At 43.7% G+C, this 17,141-nt stretch overlaps 1 protein-coding gene across 1 annotated transcript in view; it reads left to right on the top strand.

Annotated features, from left to right (window-relative positions):
• LOC101418054 (fer-1-like protein 4) overlaps positions 1–16,943 on the top strand; it is a 101,141-nt gene extending 84,198 nt beyond the window's left edge. Inside the window, exons 21-30 of the mRNA XM_071211821.1 lie at positions 11,682–11,809; positions 12,007–12,177; positions 12,586–12,740; positions 13,305–13,465; positions 13,924–14,009; positions 15,058–15,156; positions 15,373–15,614; positions 16,074–16,345; positions 16,449–16,549; positions 16,630–16,943. Of these exons, the coding sequence (XP_071067922.1) occupies positions 11,682–11,809; positions 12,007–12,177; positions 12,586–12,740; positions 13,305–13,465; positions 13,924–14,009; positions 15,058–15,156; positions 15,373–15,614; positions 16,074–16,345; positions 16,449–16,549; positions 16,630–16,834 (1,620 nt within the window). The 3' untranslated portion in view covers positions 16,835–16,943. The remainder of the gene's footprint in view (positions 1–11,681; positions 11,810–12,006; positions 12,178–12,585; positions 12,741–13,304; positions 13,466–13,923; positions 14,010–15,057; positions 15,157–15,372; positions 15,615–16,073; positions 16,346–16,448; positions 16,550–16,629) is intronic.
• Positions 16,944–17,141: the final 198 nt, after the last annotated feature.

Raw genomic sequence — 17,141 nt, 5'->3', positions numbered from 1 at the left:
AAAATTGAAGAGAGAAAAGAATGGAAAAAATTGAGCAGGGGCTCAGAGAGTTGAATGACAACACAAAATGCAACAACATAAGTGTCATGGGAGTTCCAGAAGGAGAAGAGAAGGTAAAAGGGACAGAAAGAGTATTTGAGGAAATAATAATTGAAAATTTCCCAACTCTCATGAAAGAAATGAACTTATATGTCCAAGAAGCATACCATACCCCAATCAGAATAAATCCAAGACGCATACTACTCAGAATGTCAAAGATAAAGAGAAAATTCTCAAGGCAGCAAGGGAGAAGCAAACCATCATGTATGAGGGACGTCCAGTAAGACTTAGAACAGATTTCTCTTCAGAAACCATGGAAGTGAGAAGACCATGGTATGACACAATTAGGATACTGAAAGAGAAAAATTGCTAGCTGAGAGCTCTTTATCCAGCAAAATTATCCTTCAGATATGAAGATCAGTATAAAATATTCACACAAAAAATCAGAAACCAAGAGTTTGCAAAAAAGAATCTACCTTTGCAGGAAATATTAAAGGAAGTCATAGAACCTGAAAGAAAAAGACAGGAGAGAGTAGGCTTGGAGGAGAGTATAAAAGAAAGAATTAGCTGAAAGGATAACCAAGAGCAAAAAGTAAGACAAAAGTAAAATATGACATATGAAAACCAAAGAATAAAATGGAAGAAGTAAATAGTGCATTTACAGTAATATCATTGAATGTGAATGGATTAAACTCCCCAATCAAAAGATTCAGGCTGACAGAATGGATTAAAAAATGTTAGCCATCCGTATGCTGCTTACAATAAACTCACCTTAGACCCAGGGATACAAACTGGTTGAAAGTGAAAGATTGGAAAAACATACTCCACAGACATAGTAAACCAAAAAAGATCAGGGATAGCTATACTAATATCAGATAAGACACTTTAAATGCAAAAATATTATAAGATACAGAAGGCCATTATATATTAATAAAATGGACAATCCACCAGGAAGATATAACAGTCATAAATATCTATGCACCTAAGCAAGGTGCCCCAAAACACATGAGGCAAACTATGGGAAAACTGAAGGGAGAAATAGATATCTCTACAATAATCACTGGAGACTTCAACACCCCACTCACATCATTAGATAGAACAAGTAGATAGAAGATCAACAAGGAAACAGAGAACTTGAACAATCTGGTAAATGAGTTAGACCTAACAGGCATACAGAACACTGTATCCAAATTCAGTGGGTTGTACATTCTTCTCAAGTGCCCATGGATCTTTTTCCAGGATAGACCACATGTTAGGGCACAATGCAACTACCAATAGATATAAAAAGAATGAAATAATACAAAGCACTTTCTCTGATCATAATCGAATGAAACTGGAAATAAAAAGTAGACAGGAAAAAAGTAAATTTGCATATATGTAGAGGGTGAACAACATACTCCAAATAATCAGTGCATCAAAGAAGAAATTACAAGTGAAATCAGTAATTTTGAGACAAATGAAAATGAGAACACAACTTAACCAAAACTTATGGGATAGAGTGAAGGCAGTCTTGAGAGGGAAATTTATAGTCCTAAATACCTTTATTAAAAAAATAAGAAAGAGCTAAACTCAAAGATTTAACTGCACAACTAGAGAAACTAGAAAAAGAACAGCAAACCAATCCCAAAGCAAGCAGAAGGAAAGAAATAATAAAGATTAGAGCAAAAATAAATGAAATTGAGAACAAAAAAAAAACCATAGAGAAAATCAACAAAACCAAAAGCTGGTTCTTTGAGATGATCAATAAAATTGACAACCCCCTAGCTGGACTAATAAAGAAAAAAAGAGAGAAGATGCAAATAAATACAGTCAGAAATGAAAGGGGGGAGTGACAACTGACTCCATAGAAATAAGAAGAATCATAAGAGGATATTATGAGAAACTGTATGCCAACGAACTATTGAACCTAGATGAAATGGACTAATTCCTAGAAATGCACAGCCAACCTACACTGATGTTACAAGAAATACAAGAACTTAATAAACCAATCACATTTAAAAAGATTGAATCCATCATCAAAAATCTCCCAAAAGAAAAGTCTGGGACCAGATGGCTTCACAGGTGAATTCTACCTAACATTTGCAAAATAATTAACACCAATCCTGTTTAAACTCTTCCAAAAAATTGAAGAGGAGGGAAAATTACCCAATACATTTTATGAAGCCAACATCACTCTACTACCAAAGCCAGATAAAGATACTACATGAAAAAAATTACAGAACAATCTCTCTAATGAACATAGATGCAAAAATTCTCAACAAAATACTTGCAAATTGAATCCAACAACATATCAAAAGATACACCACATTAACAAATTAAAGGAAAAAAAAGTCACATGATTATCTCAATCAACACAGAAAAGGCATTTGACAAAATACAGAATCCTTTTTTGATAAAAAACACTTTAAAAATAGGAATAAAGGAAAATTCCTCAATATGATAAAAGGCATATATGAAAAACCCACAGCCAACATCATAGTCAATGGGGAAAGGTTGAAAGCTTTCCCTCCAAGATCAGGAACAAGACAAGGATGCCCACTGTCACCATTGTTATTCAATATTATACTAGAAGTTCTAGCTAAGGCAATTAGACAAGAAAAAAAAAATTAAAGGCATCCAAATAGGAAAAGAGGAAGTAAAATTCTCATTGCTTGCAGATGAAATGGTCCTCTAATCACAAAATCCTGAAGTATTCATGACAGAGCTACTTGAGCTAATAAGTAAGTTCAACAACCACAGAGAAAATGTGGCATTGGTGTGGGAAAAGTGGCCATGGTGACTGCTGGGTGCAGGGAATGGGAGGAAGAAATGAGATGTGGAGGCTTTTTCAGGACTTGGAGTTGTCCTGGGTAGTGCTTCATGGACAATTATGGGACATTGTAGATCCCCCCAGGGCCCACTGGATGGAACGTGGGAGAGTATGGGCTATGATGTGGACCATTGACCATGAGGTGCAGCGATGCCCAGAGATGTACTTACCAAAGCAATGGATGTGTCATGATGATGGGAGAGAGTGTTGCTGTGGGGGGAGTGGGGGGTGGGGGCGGTGGGCTTGAATGGGACCTCATATTTTTTGAATGTAATATTTAAAAAAAAAATGAATAAAAAAATAAGTTCAACAAAATAGCAGGATACAAGATCAACACACAAAAGTCAGTAATGTTTTTGTATACTAGTACTGAAAAATCTGAGGAGGAAATCAGGGGGAAATTCAATTTTCAATAGCAACAAAAAGTCTCAAATACCTAGGAATTAATTTCACCAAGAAGTACAGGACCTATATGCAGAAAACTACAAAACAATGCTAAAAGAAATTTAAAAAGACCTAAACAAATGGAAAGACATTCCATGTTCATGGATTGGAAGAATAAATATGGTGAAGATATCAATCTCACCCAAACTGATTTATAGACGCAATGCAATACCAATCAAAATCCCAACAGCTTACTTTACAAAATTAGAAAAGGCAATTACCAAACTCATTTGGAAGGGAAAGTGCACCCAAATAGCCAAAAACATTCTAAAAAAGAAGAGTGACGTAGGAGGAATTTCACTGCCTGACCTTGAAACATATTACACAGCTACAGGGGTCAAACAGCATGGTACTGGCATAAAGATAGTCTTATCAATCAGTAGAACATAATTGAGAAACCAGAAATAAACCCTCATCTATACAGTCAACTGGTTTTTGACAAACCTACCAAGTCAAATGTTAATGGAACAAAACAGTCTTTTCAACAAATGGTGCTGGGACAACTGGATATCTATAACCAAAAGAATGAAAGAGAACTCCTATCTCACTCCCTATACAAAAATCAACTCAAAATGGATCAAAGGCCTAAATATAAAAACCAGGACCATAAAACTACTTCTTTAAAATCTTGTAGTAGGTGGTGGCTTCTTGGACCTTACACCCAAAGCATGTGCAACAAAAGGAAAAAATAGATAAACGGGACCTCTCAAAATTAAACACTTTTGCACCTCTCAGGACTTTATAAAAAGGGTGAAAGGCAGTCCACTCAATGGGAGAAAATATTTGGAAATCACATGCCAGATAAGGTTTTAATATCCAAGATATATAAAGATATGTTGCAACTCAACATAAAAAGACAGATGACCCAATTAAAAAATGGGCAAAATACTTAATTAGACAGTTGTCCGAAGAAGAAATACAAATGGCAAAAAAAAAAAAAAACACAAAAAAACACATGAAGAAATGCTCAACATCACTAATGATTAAGGAAATGAAAATCAAAACTACAGTGAGGTATCATTTCACAGCTATCAGAATGGTCACTATTAAAAAGAGAACTACAAGTGTTGGAGAGATGTCTAGAGATAGGAACATTTATTTACCTGCTGGTTGGAATGCAGAATGGTACAGCCACTGTGGAAGACTATTTGGCAGTTCCTAAAGAAATTGAATATAGAGTTGCCATATGACCCTGCAATACCACTAACTGAGTATATACCCAGAACTGAGAGCAGTGACACAAACAGATATCTGCACACCAATGTTCATAGCAATATTATTCACAATTGCTAAATGTTGGAAACAACATAGGCATCCATCAGAAGATGAATGGATAAACTGTGATCTAGTCACATGTTCGAATATTATGCAGCTGTAAGAAGAAATGAAGTCATTAAACTTGACAGCATGAACCTGGAGTACATTATGTTGAGCAAAGCAAACTAGACTCAAAAGGACAAATACTGTATGACTGCATTACTGTAAAACAAATACATTGTGTAACATATGTGATAAAAAGAATTTATATATATCCAATACATTTAAATGAGAAATGTATGTTTTTATTCAACTATGGTTTTTTTTTAGTTTTTATTTGTTTATATTTTCAATTATTAAATGTACAAAATAAAGTTTAAAAAAAGGATAGTGACTGAGAATAATTTACCTCTGCCAGCTAGCTATCCGCTTTCTGTATATCTTATATTTTTTTGGTTCAATTTACTCCATTAATGTCTTTTTTTGTATTTAGTTGCTTTTTTTGTAGCGTACCATTTTTTTTTTTTTTAAGATTTATTTTTATTTATTTAATTCCCCTCCCCCGGTTGTCTGTTTTCTGTGTCTTTTTGCTGTGTCTTGTTTCTTTGTCCGCTTCTGTTGTCGTCAGCGGCACGGGAAGCGTGGGCGGCGCCATTCCTGGGCAGGCTGCTCCCTCCTTTGCGCTGGGCAGCTCTCCTTATGGGTGTACTCCTTGCGCGTGGGGCTCCCCTACGCGGGGGACACCCCTGTGTGGCATGGCACTCCTTGTGTGCATCAGCACTGCGCATGGGCCAGCTCCACACGGGTCAAGGAGGCCCGGGGCTTGAACCGCGGGCCTCCCATGTGGTAGACGGACGCCCTAACCACTGGGCCAAGGTCCGTTTCCCTGTAGCGTACCATTTTGATTCCCTTCTTCATTCCTTTTCTCTATATGTTTTTTTAAGTTATTTAGTTACCTTTATTTAGTTACCTTTAGTTATTTAGTTACCTTTATAAATACATTGAAGATCTCTAATAACCACCTAGTTTCAGTAGCATTCAATCTCTCTATTTCTCTATATCTCTTTCCTTCCCCCTTTATATTGTCATTGTCTCAGATTACATCTTTATATACTTTATGCCCATCAACATAGATTTATAATGTTTTTTAAAAAGATTTATTTAATTCTCCCCCCCCCCATTGTTTTGTTCTTGCTGTCTGCTTTCTGTGTCCATTCACTGTGTGTTCTTCTGTGTCTGCTTGTCTTCTCTTTAGGTAGTACTGGGAACTAATCCTAGGACCTTCTGGAGTGGGAGAGAGGTGCTTAATCTGTTGCACCACCTCAGCTCCCTGGTCTACTGTGTCTCTTATTATCTCTCCTCTGTGTCTCCTTGTTACATCATCTTGCTGGGCCAGGTCTCCATGCAGGCCAGCACTTCTGCATTGGCCAGCACACTGTGCAAGTCAGCACTCTGCACAGGCCAGCACTCCACTTGGGCCAACTTGCCATTCAGGCCAGCTCTCTATGTGGGCCAGCTTTGCTTCACCAGGAGGCCCTGGGAATCAAACCCTGGACCTCCTATATTGTAGACAGGAGCCCAGTCATTTGAGCCACATCCCCTTCCCTATAATATTATTTTATACATTTGCCTGCTATGCCTTATAAGGGAGAGGGGAGCAGTAACAAACCAAAAACACAATAATACAGGATTTTATATTTATCTATGTAGTTACCTTTACCAGTATTTTTATTTCTTCTTATGGCTTTGAGTTACTGTCTAGTGTCCTTGTATTTCAGCCTGAAGAACTCTCTTTAGCAGTTCTTGTAGGGAAGATCTTCTGGTAATGAACTCTTTTAGCTTTTGTTTATTTATAAATGTCTTAATTTCTCCTTCATTTTTGAAAGATAAATTTTTCCAGGTAAAGAAAATAAACTGTCAACCAAGAATTCTCTAAGCACTTTAAATATGCCATTCCACTGTTTTCTGGCTTCCATAGTTTTTGATGAGAAATCTGCTGTTAATCTTATTGGGGAATCACTTGTATGTGACAGGTTGCTTCTTCCTTGCAGCTTTCAAAAACCTCGTTTTGTCTTTGAATTTTGACAGTGTCACTCTATGTATCTTGGAGGTAAAATAGTTGTTTCTGCTTGAGTTCAGACTGGAGATGTTTTTGACCATTATTTCACCTGATACTTTTTCTTTCCCTTGCTCTCTCTCTTGTCCTTCAGGAACTCCAAAGAGGCACAAGTCAGTATGCTTGATGATGTCCCACAGGTCCTTCAGGCTCTGTTTATTTTTCATCATTATCTTTCTGTTCTACACACTGGATAATTTCTTTGTCTTAACTTTAATTTCACTGATCCTTTCTTCTGCCTGTTCATATCTGCTGTTGGATCCATTTAATGAGTTTTTTCATTTTTTTTTTTTAAGATTTATTTTTATTTATTTAATTCCCCTCCCCTCCCCCGGTTGTCTGTTTTCTGTGTCTTTTTGCTGCGTCTTGTTTCTTTGTCCGCTTCTGTTGTCGTCAGCGGCACAGGAAGTGTGGGCGGCGCCATTCCTTGGCAGGCTGCTCCCTCCTTCGCGCTGGGCAGCTCTCCTTATGGGTGCACTCCTTGCGCGTGGAGCTCCCCTACGCGGGGGACACCCATGTGTGGCACAGCACTCCTTGCGCGCATCAGCACTGCACATGGGCTAGCTCCACATGGGTCAAGGAGGCCCGGGGCTTGAACCGCGGACCTCCCATGTGGTAGACGGATGCCCTAACCACTGGGCCAAAGTCTGTTTCCCAGTTTTTTCATTTTAATTGTTGTATTTTGCAGCTCCAAAATTTTTTGGTTTGGAGAAGTTGTAAATTACAGAAAAATCCTGTATAAAATACTAAGTTCCCATATAACACACTGTTATTAATACTTTGCATTTGTCATACATTTGTTACCATTCATAAAAGAACATTCTTCTAATTGTACTATTAGCTACAGCCTATCATTTATAATACTGTTCACTGTGTTGTAGTCTTATATTGTTGTTTTAAGTTTTTATTCTAATAACATACATGGAACCTAAAATTAAAATTAAAGATAGGAAATATAGAAATAATATATTGCAAAATAGTAGAGGGAGAAGTGGAAATTTAGAAACAATGATTTTATTTTTTTATAAATTCTTTTTTTTAAAGATTTATTTTTATTTATTTCTTTCCTCTTCTCCCCCTGCCCCAGTTGTCCATTCTCTGTGTCTATTTGCCGCGCGTTCTTTTGTCCACTTCTGTTGTTGTCAGCGGCACAGGAATCTGTGTTTCTTTTGGTTGCGTCATCTTCTTGTGTCAGCTCTCCATGTGTGCGGTGCCATTCCTGGGCAGGCTGCACTTCCTTTCACGCTGGGTGGCTCTCCTTATGGGGCGCACTCCTTGCACGTGGGGCTCCCCAGTGCAGGGACACCCCTGCGTGGCATGGCACTCCTTGCGCGCATCAGCATTGCACATGGGCCAGCTCCACATGGGTCAAGGAGGCCTGGGGTTTGAACCATGGACCTCTCATGTGGTAGGCGGACACCCTAACCACTGGGCCAAGTCTGCTTCCCCAATCATTTAAAATAAAGGTAGAAAGGGAGATATACAAAGCAGGACAAATTAAAAGTATGAAATAAAGTGGCAGGAATAATTCCAAGTAGATCAAGAGAATAAATAGAATATATTCTTACACTCTCCAGTTAAGTCAGATTTTCAGATAATGCTTGTATTTTTTGAAAGGTAGCTTTATGCTATCCAGAAGAGATTCACAAAAGCCTAAAGGATTCAACATAAAGGTTGAAAATGAAAAGATGGCAAACCAAGCAAAAGAAAGTTGGTGGAGCTATGTAAATATCAGATAAAATAGAACTTAAGGCAAAAAAAAGCATTTTCAGAGATAAAGTTTTACTAACATTGTGCTGGATATCTGTCAGTAAAGCAAAACAAGCAAAGGAAATACAAATTATTATAAACAATGAAGAACTGAAAAGAAAGGAATAAACCTCGTTCACAATGATATTGTATATATAAAAAGTAAGAGAATCTATAGAATTAAGAGTTAAGCAAGAAGACTGGGTATATGATTATATTACAAACAAAAAATAAAAAATTTTAAATATTTATAGAAACAAAAACAAGGTACTTAGGAATAAATCTATGATATAATACCTGGATGTAAACATTTTAAAAACTTAATTGAGAGATAATAAGGGAAGCAATGGAGAGGTAAAGCATATTAATGGATAGGAAAACTTATTAAGATGGCAATTTTCTCCAGATTGCTCTATAGAGTTGACGCACTTCCCATGATGAGCCCATCAGGATTTTTGTTTGTTTGTTTGTTTTTAATTAGCAAGCTGAGTCTAAGATTTCTTATGGAACAGCTAAGTGCCAAAAATAGCCAAGACAATTTTAAGGAAGATAGGAAGATAAGAATTGTTATAAAGCTGTGGTAAGCCATATTCATCCAACAGAAAGGTTACTATTTAAAAACAGAAAATAACAAGTGTTGAAGAGGATGTGGAAAAATTGGAACTCTTGTGCATTGCTGGTAGATTATAAAATGGTATAGCCACTGTGGAAAACAGTTTGGCAGTTTCTCAAAAAGTTAACCACAGAATTACCATACCATAATTCTAGTTATTATTTTAGTTCCTAGGCTGCTCTTGTTTGTTTAATTTAAGTAAAACATTGTAATCTGTTTTATGGCTTTCTTGGTATATATTCTCCTATTTAGGAACACTTAGGTTATTTATAATTTTTACTTTACAAGTAATGCTGGCACGAGCAATTCTTATCTTTTATTTTTACAAATAATGCCGGTACAAACAATTTTTATATGCATATGTAAGCATTTCTCTAGGGTTATAACTGGAAGGGTACTTACTGGGTACTGGCTATGAAAAGCTTCCATTTTACTAAATACTGCCAGATTGTTCTTTGAAGCTGTTACAGCAATATACATTCTATGGTAGGCAGAATAATGCCCCCACAAAAAAGTCTATGTACTAATCCCTAGAATTTGTGAACATGTTACCTTACATGGCAAAAGGGACTTTGCAGGTGTGGTTAAGGGTCTTTAAACAGGGAGTTTATCCTGGATTATCTATCTGGGTGGGCTCCATGTAATCACGAGAGTCCTTAAAAGAGAAAGAGGGAGGCCGGAGAGGCAGAGGGAGGATTCTGAAGCTGCTACAGTAGGCTTTGAAGGTGGAGGAAGGGGTACCAAGCCAAGGGCATCCTTGAAAAGCTAAAAATGGCAAGGAAACAGATTTTTCCCTGGAGTCTCCAGAAGGAACACAGCCCTGCTAACACCTTGATTTTAACCTAGTAAGACCCATTTCAGACTTCTGCAGTATGTATCAACAAGCATAACTCTCCCAACATTAGGACAGTGTTCAAAGCAATTCACCAGGAAGACAGGGAGAACTTGGCAGTGCTGGGCAGGTAGCGATTGTTTATGAGAGAAGGGGAGGGGACCCACTGTGGGACCTCAGGCCAGCAGGAAGGGGACAGGTACACCCTGGAGGTTATAGCCTAGATGGCTCACCAAAAGTGAAAAATGCTCGATAGGAATTTAAAAACATCTTTAAATGTAGTGCTGAGCTTCCAAGAAAGTAAGGAATTTTAGAGGGGGAAAAAAAAGTGAAAGCAGGAACCTAGGGAGTTAGTGACCACCAAAGCTGCCTTTGCCCGCTGGTTGCTGCTGAACCCTCGACACTTGAGCTTCCCCATGGATGGCTGCGCAGGCCTCTAGCTTGGAAGCCAGTGTGCAAGGTGGGGAGTTTGACTGAAAGGCCTGATGTAAAGCAGGATCTCCAAAGTCTGGACCCTCAGTATAAGGAGGTACAGAGAAATGAACCTGCCAGGCAGAAGGGGACACCAGGAAAGTTGCCTGACTTAATGGTGGTTAGATGGGGGAAAACAAACCTTTCTTAAAATCTGTTAGACCCCAAGGCAGTGCTAATGTAGTTTTGGGCTTGAATTTGCGCGATCTGTGTGAAATCTAAAACCTCAATTGGAGGATATAATTTAAAGTGGTTACAAGTTGGTAAATTTGTCTCGAAAACTGGCAAAAGCAAAATAAACCCTCAGTATTCCTACAAATTATTTAAATATGAGTCATGATAAAAATCACAAATATAGAGAAGCCACCATAAGAATTAGCAAAACTAACAACAGATTCAGACCTCCAGGACGGGAAAGCCCTGCCTGATTCATACATCTTGCTGGGCGGCCTGGCCACAGTCGGCCCTAGAATTGGTCTTCTAGACTGATGCAGGTCTCCCCAGTGAGGTCGTCAGAACCCACAAGGTCATGATCAAACACTGACATAGTCAGCTCAGGCTATTAGATACTGGATATGGATGCTGGAATGACTAGACAGGAAATGCACACTGAAGTCACAATGAGTTACTATTTCACACACACTAGAATGGCTGAAGTAAAAAAAGATTGTTAATGCCAAATGTTGGTAAAAATATAGAGCAACTGGAATTCTCATACATTGTTATTAGGAGTGTAAAAACAAAAAGGGTGAATTTTACTTTATGTAAATTATACTTATGTAATTTATTCACAAATTATAGGCTCAGTAAATTGTATAGTTATCAAAAGCAGACAAAAGTAAGTTGAATACTTACAGTTTGAAACCATGTAAAATAATGTCATATATTGCTTGGGGATATGTGACATGTAGTCCAAGTATAAAAGAACACATGTGAATGATACACCCCAAGTACAGGGTTCTGGTTACCAAGGGGCTTCAATTTGTTGGTAATGTTTTATTTATTAAGTTGAACACACACACGCTCATTGTATTGTTCTTTTATTCAGTTAAAATGTTCTTAATTATGAAAGTTCAATATATTCATTATAAACAATGAAAGTCAAGCAATGCAGAAAGTTAGAGGTTGACTTACGTTTCTTATACATTCTTCCAAATATTTTTCACTATACCTTTTTGTACATCTTAAGTACGTCATAATTAACTTAAGAGAAAATAGAAGTCACCTCTCAGTGGGTGATCTCCGTTTAGTAACCTCCTGCTTATGCTTAATTTGACATTAAGTACAGCAAGGGGAACAACAGGCTATGACAATGATGTTTCTCCCACTCTACTCCATACTGTCCCCCTAGGCTACCAACCTGGCCCCCATGGACCCCAATGGCAAAGCAGACCCCTATGTGGTAGTGAGCACTGCCCGGGAGCGTCAGGACACCAAGGAGCACTACATCCCCAAGCAGCTCAACCCCATCTTTGGAGAGTGAGGCTGGGTCTTGGGGGTGGAAATGGGGGAGCAACTTTACTGTCTAGCCATGTGGCCCAAGGGCGTTTGCTCAGGGGAGCTGGGGGGGGGTAGGGGTTAGGGAAGGGATGGACAGAGGCCACTGAGAGCCCTGACCACCCCTAGACACCTCCTAGGGCCAGGAGGTGTCCTGAGCTGCTCTCCCACCTGACCAGGGTCCTAGAGCTCAGCATTTCTCTCCCGGCTGAGCCTGAGCTGACTGTGTCCGTGTTTGATCATGACCTCGTGGGCTCTGATGATCTCATCGGGGAGACCCGCATCGATCTAGAAAACCGATTCTACAGCCACCACAGGGCAAACTGTGGACTGGCCTCCCAGTATGATATGTGAGTCCGACAGGCTTTCAGGAGCCCATTCCACTTCTGACCAAATGCATGCAGGCTCCACATTTCCATTTGGGTCTCTAGACCCTATGATTTCATAGACAAGGATCTCCCCTTGACTGAGTCGTTAGAGTTTAGTGGTCAAAACTCTGGCTTGGGAGTTGGGATCCTGTAACCAACAAGTCACTTGACCTCTCTGAGCCTCAGTTTCCTTATCTGCACGATGGTGATAACAGCAGTATCTCCTTTATAGGAGGATCTGGCGTTCACCTTTGATTTCCACTGTTACTCTAAATGAGGACTAACCTCTCTCTCATTGGAGTTATGAGTCTGGATCCCTCTTCAAGGTCCCTATCCCTGCTCCTTAATCATCTGCTGACTCTGCTGGGCATCCTTCTCTTCTGCCCACAGGGACGGGTACAATGCATGGCGCGATGCATTCCATCCTTCGCAGATCCTGGCAGGGCTGTGCCAACGCCATGGCCTCCCTGCTCCTGAATACCGAGCTGACGCCGTCAAGGTGGGCAGCAAAGTGTTTCTGACACCGCCTGAGACCCTGCCTCCAGGTACCAGCCCCTTTCCTGCACAGTTCAGAAGGAGCAAGATGGTGGTAGAATGAGGTACAGGGGATCCCTGGGGCCCAGTCTAGTGTGCTCCCATAAAAAGCCTGCTTCCTTCTGCAAGCAGAGGAAGTGAAGTTGACTAAGGACAATGTTCTTGGATGGTGGGGGAAGAAATAATAATCTTTGTTGCTGAACACCAGTTCCCCAAAAAACGAAAGTGCTCAGAGCCATAGCTAATGGCATTTCCAGAATACAGGGGGGCCCCATAGAAAGTCCTATACAACACAAAGCGGCTGTAGAATTGAGCTCATGCTTCAAAAATGGCTGAGCCTCTCCAATCCCACTGCCCCTGATGGCTGGCTTCTCCCTGGAAATAGTTCTTATAGCAGCACTTCCCCCACTTTTTGTGATTTGTGGACTTGCCCTCCCAGACGCTGAGTTTTATCCAGGAAAGTGGCTGCCTCAGCTTAGAACCACTACTGATGGCAGAGGGCAGGGGATGGAGGGAGTGAGGAGAGGAGAGCTGGGGCCTGGATGGAACCCAGGGTCACACACCTCTTGTGTCAGGTAGGGAGGCCCCTGAGGTGGCAAGTGGAGCTCCAGAGGAGGCTCAGGCATTGCTTGTGCTGCGGCGCTGGCAGGAGATGCCAGAGTTTGGACTCCAGCTGGTACCTGAGCATGTAGAAACACGGCCCCTCTACCATCCTCGCAGCCCGGGGCTGCTGCAGGTGAGGGAAGACCCAGCACCCAATCCAGAATCTCAAGCCACAAACCACCACTTCTGACTCTGATCCTGTTACCCAACACCCTCACTGCAGTCTTGACCCTCCACCCTGGACCCCAGACCCCCACCTTTGACTGGTTCTGCAGGATCTCCAACCCAGGGCTGCCTGGGGGCTCCCAACCTGACTCTACCCTAGACATGACAATTGGGGTCTTACAAAGCCCGGTGCTTGCATTTGAGCTTAACCTTTGACTGCTGGGATCTCATCCCTGATTCCACAACCTAGCATTGACCTTGGAATCCCTGCTTCATACTCCTTCATCTTCAACCCCCAGGATCTGCTCAACTCCACTCTCTTGACCCCAGCTCTTCTGTCCACCTGGGGCAGGGTGGTGTCTTGGCCACTTGTCAGGGGAGGTGGAGACCCTATCAAGAATCTCCAGCCTGGTCCTGTGCCCCCAGGGTTCCCTTCACATGTGGATTGACATCTTCCCCCGTGATGTGCCTGCTCCACCCCCAGTGGACATCAAGCCTCGGCAGCCAATCAGGTGAGAGTCCTGGCCCCTCCTCCCAAGGGGTAGGGGATGCCCTGGTCTACCTGTGGGAGGGAAAACCAGAGCTCCCAATGAAGCAGGCAGAGGGTACTTACCCTAAGTTTTTCAGCTAGGTGGGTCATTAAATTCCGTTTCTCATAAGCCACTGTGAGTTGGGTATCTCATTTGCAACAGAGTCCAAACATCTTTCAGTCAATGCCCTTCTGACATGAGCTAGAAGTTGTGTAGGGCATATCCATTGCAGACAGGAAACTGTATCTGACATCTCTGGGTTCTGCTTTGTGTCACTCTCAGGGAGGTTTTTGCAGTCTGGGGGAAAATGCCAGGCTTACATCTTACCAGCTAGGCCACTTCAGCAGAAAAAAGCACCTTTTCCCCAGTTAGAGTACAAGTCCTAGGACTGATTCTCACTAGAGCAGCTCGAGTGAAGTGCTGATCCCTGGACCAGCCCTGTGGCCAGGGGGCTGTTAATGCGGTGATAGTCAGTCCTGGGTGATGTGCCTACCTCTGAAGGGTAGGGGTGGTCACCAACAGAAAAGGCAGGGTGCTGTGAGGGGAAATGGATGCTGGGCTGGAGGAAGCAACTATCCAGGCAATGTTATGGCAGCCAAGGACAAGCTACTTGTTCTCCCTGCCCCCTGGGTCTCCCACCCCCTCTCTGCAGAATGGCTTTCTTGCTCACTTACCACTCCACTGCTCCCCTAAGCTTCAGCTCTCACATCACTTTGCTTGCAGTGGCTCCAGTTTCACCTTGGGTGCCATGCAACTCAACCTTTCAGGGTCCCGATTTCAAGTTTATAGGAGGGAGGACCTCGTGGGCCCAGTCTGGTCAGCAGCTCATTCCTGGTGCCATGTGCTGTGGCTGGGGTGGTCAGCGATACCTAGGGCTGCCCTTCACGGGACCACAGGCCTCCTCATCACACAGCTGGGCACATGTCAGGTATCCAATGGATGGCAGTGGCCCTGGCCCAGGTCCTTCCTGCACCCCACCCAGGACCCCTCCCCAAAGTCTGAAAACCATCCCCTCCGATGCATCCCCCAGCTATGAGCTCAGAGTCATCATCTGGAACACAGACGATGTGGTTCTGGACGATGTGAACCCGCTCACCGGAGAGATGTCGAGTGACATCTATGTGAGAAGGTGGGCCTGCAGCTGGGCAGTCTGGGTCCTAAGGGGAGGTTGCTAATGGGTGTGGGCCCTCGGGCCGAGTCCAGAGCCCTGTCCCCGAGGCCTCTGTGATGACTAGAGCTGGGGGAAAGGGCTGTCCTGGTGGATGAGCCAAGGGACAGGCTGGATGAGGGGGCTTGCCCACTGTCCACCCCCCCTCCCGGCTTGTCCCTCTCCCCTGGTCCTCAGCTGGGTGAAGGGGCTGGAACATGACAAGCAGGAGACAGACGTTCACTTCAACTCCCTGACTGGGGAGGGCAACTTCAACTGGCGCTTCGTGTTCCGCTTTGACTACCTGCCCACGGAGCGGGAGGTGAGCGTCCGGCGCCGGCCTGGACCCTTCACCCTGGAGGAGGCTGAGTTCCGGCAGCCGGCCGTGCTGGTCCTGCAGGTCTGGGACTATGACCGCATCTCCGCCAATGACTTCCTTGGTACTGCTCAGCCTTCCTGTAACCTCACCCTCTACCCCTGGGTTCTGCCCTCACTGCCCCTGTCCCTAGCCCTTGTCTCCCTTGCTCCTGGGTTCCCTACTCCCTAACCTAACCCTGAAAACTGGAATTTCAGAACTTAGGTCACTAACCTTTGCTTTCTGGACCAACTGTTGAAGTCACTATTAGGCCCTGACCATTGCCCCAATCCCTTACTCAGTTCACTGCTTTGACTCCAGCCCCAAGTTCCCCTGGGCTCTGACTCCATGACCTTTCATCCTTTCTTTGGCCATCTGAGCCCAATCCTTGGCCCTGTTTATTGGGATGGAACAGTCTGCTACCATTTTGACTGACTTGGTTAGTCACTAGCTGTGGTCTGACCACCACACTTGCTATCTTTCCATGCTGACCCCTTGCCCCTGGCCCTTCTCATGCCTAACCCAGTGACCTCTGGACTTGCAGGGTCCCTGGAACTGCAGCTGCCAGACATGGTGCGGGGGGCCCGGGGCCCCGAGCTCTGCTCCGTGCGGCTGGCTCGTGATGGGGCCGGGCCGAGGTGCAACTTGTTTCGCTGCCGCCGCTTGCGGGGCTGGTGGCCCGTAGTGAAGCTGCGGGAGCAGGAGGATTTGGAGCGGGAGGCGCAGGCTGGCAAGAGGAAAAGGAAGCGGAGGAGGAAGGGTCGGCCGGAAGACTTAGAGTTCACGGACGCAGGCGGCAACGTCCACATCCTCACGGTGGGTGCACCCCAGGCTGGCCCAGGCTGGGCAGGGGCTGGGGCTGGTCCGGGTCCACCCCAGCGCGGTCTCTGTTCCTAACGATGCAGAGGTGTCCTTCTAGGGGAAGGTGGAAGTAGAGTTTGAGCTGCTGACGGTGGAGGAGGCTGAGAAACGGCCAGTGGGGAAGGGGCGGAAGGAGCCTGAACCTTTGGAGAAGCCCAAGTGAGTCCAGGGCGCTAGAGTCCCAGGAGTGGGGGGAGGTGCAGCAGGGCCTCCCCATCATTCTGACCCCACCCCCACAGCCGCCCCAAAACTTCCTTCAACTGGTTTGTGAACCCGCTGAAGACCTTTGCCTTCTTCATCTGGCGCCGGTACTGGCGTGTGCTGCTGCTGCTGCTGCTGCTGGCGCTGATCACCGTCTTCCTCCTCCTCTTCTTCTACTCTGTCCCGGGCCAGATCAGCCAGGCCATCTTCCGCCCTCTCTACCAAGCCCCAGGCCCAAAATGACCCTGGACGCTCACCTAGCACAGCTCAAGTTCTCCCCACTGTGGGGAAGAGGCAATATGAGCTGACCCGGAGTGCGTGGCTTTCTTTGAATAAACCTAGTCACACACCACTCTCACCTGATCTTGTGTGGGTCAAGTGGGCTCTTAGGGGTTTGGGGTGACCTCAGATGCAGGAAGTCACCGGGATGGAAGGCTGCCCCAGAGCCCACTGCAGCAAAGAACAGGGCCTGGCTGGAGGTTCAGAGCCCAGGAGCCTGGCAATGAGCAAGCCTGCCTTCTGTCCTCTGCGGCTTGCTTCAGAGAGGCAG

The sequence above is a fragment of the Dasypus novemcinctus genome, chromosome 24 (genome assembly GCF_030445035.2).
Source record: "Dasypus novemcinctus isolate mDasNov1 chromosome 24, mDasNov1.1.hap2, whole genome shotgun sequence".
Lineage (NCBI taxonomy): Eukaryota > Metazoa > Chordata > Mammalia > Cingulata > Dasypodidae > Dasypus > Dasypus novemcinctus.
This window is presented reverse-complemented; position numbering and strand designations above follow the sequence as displayed.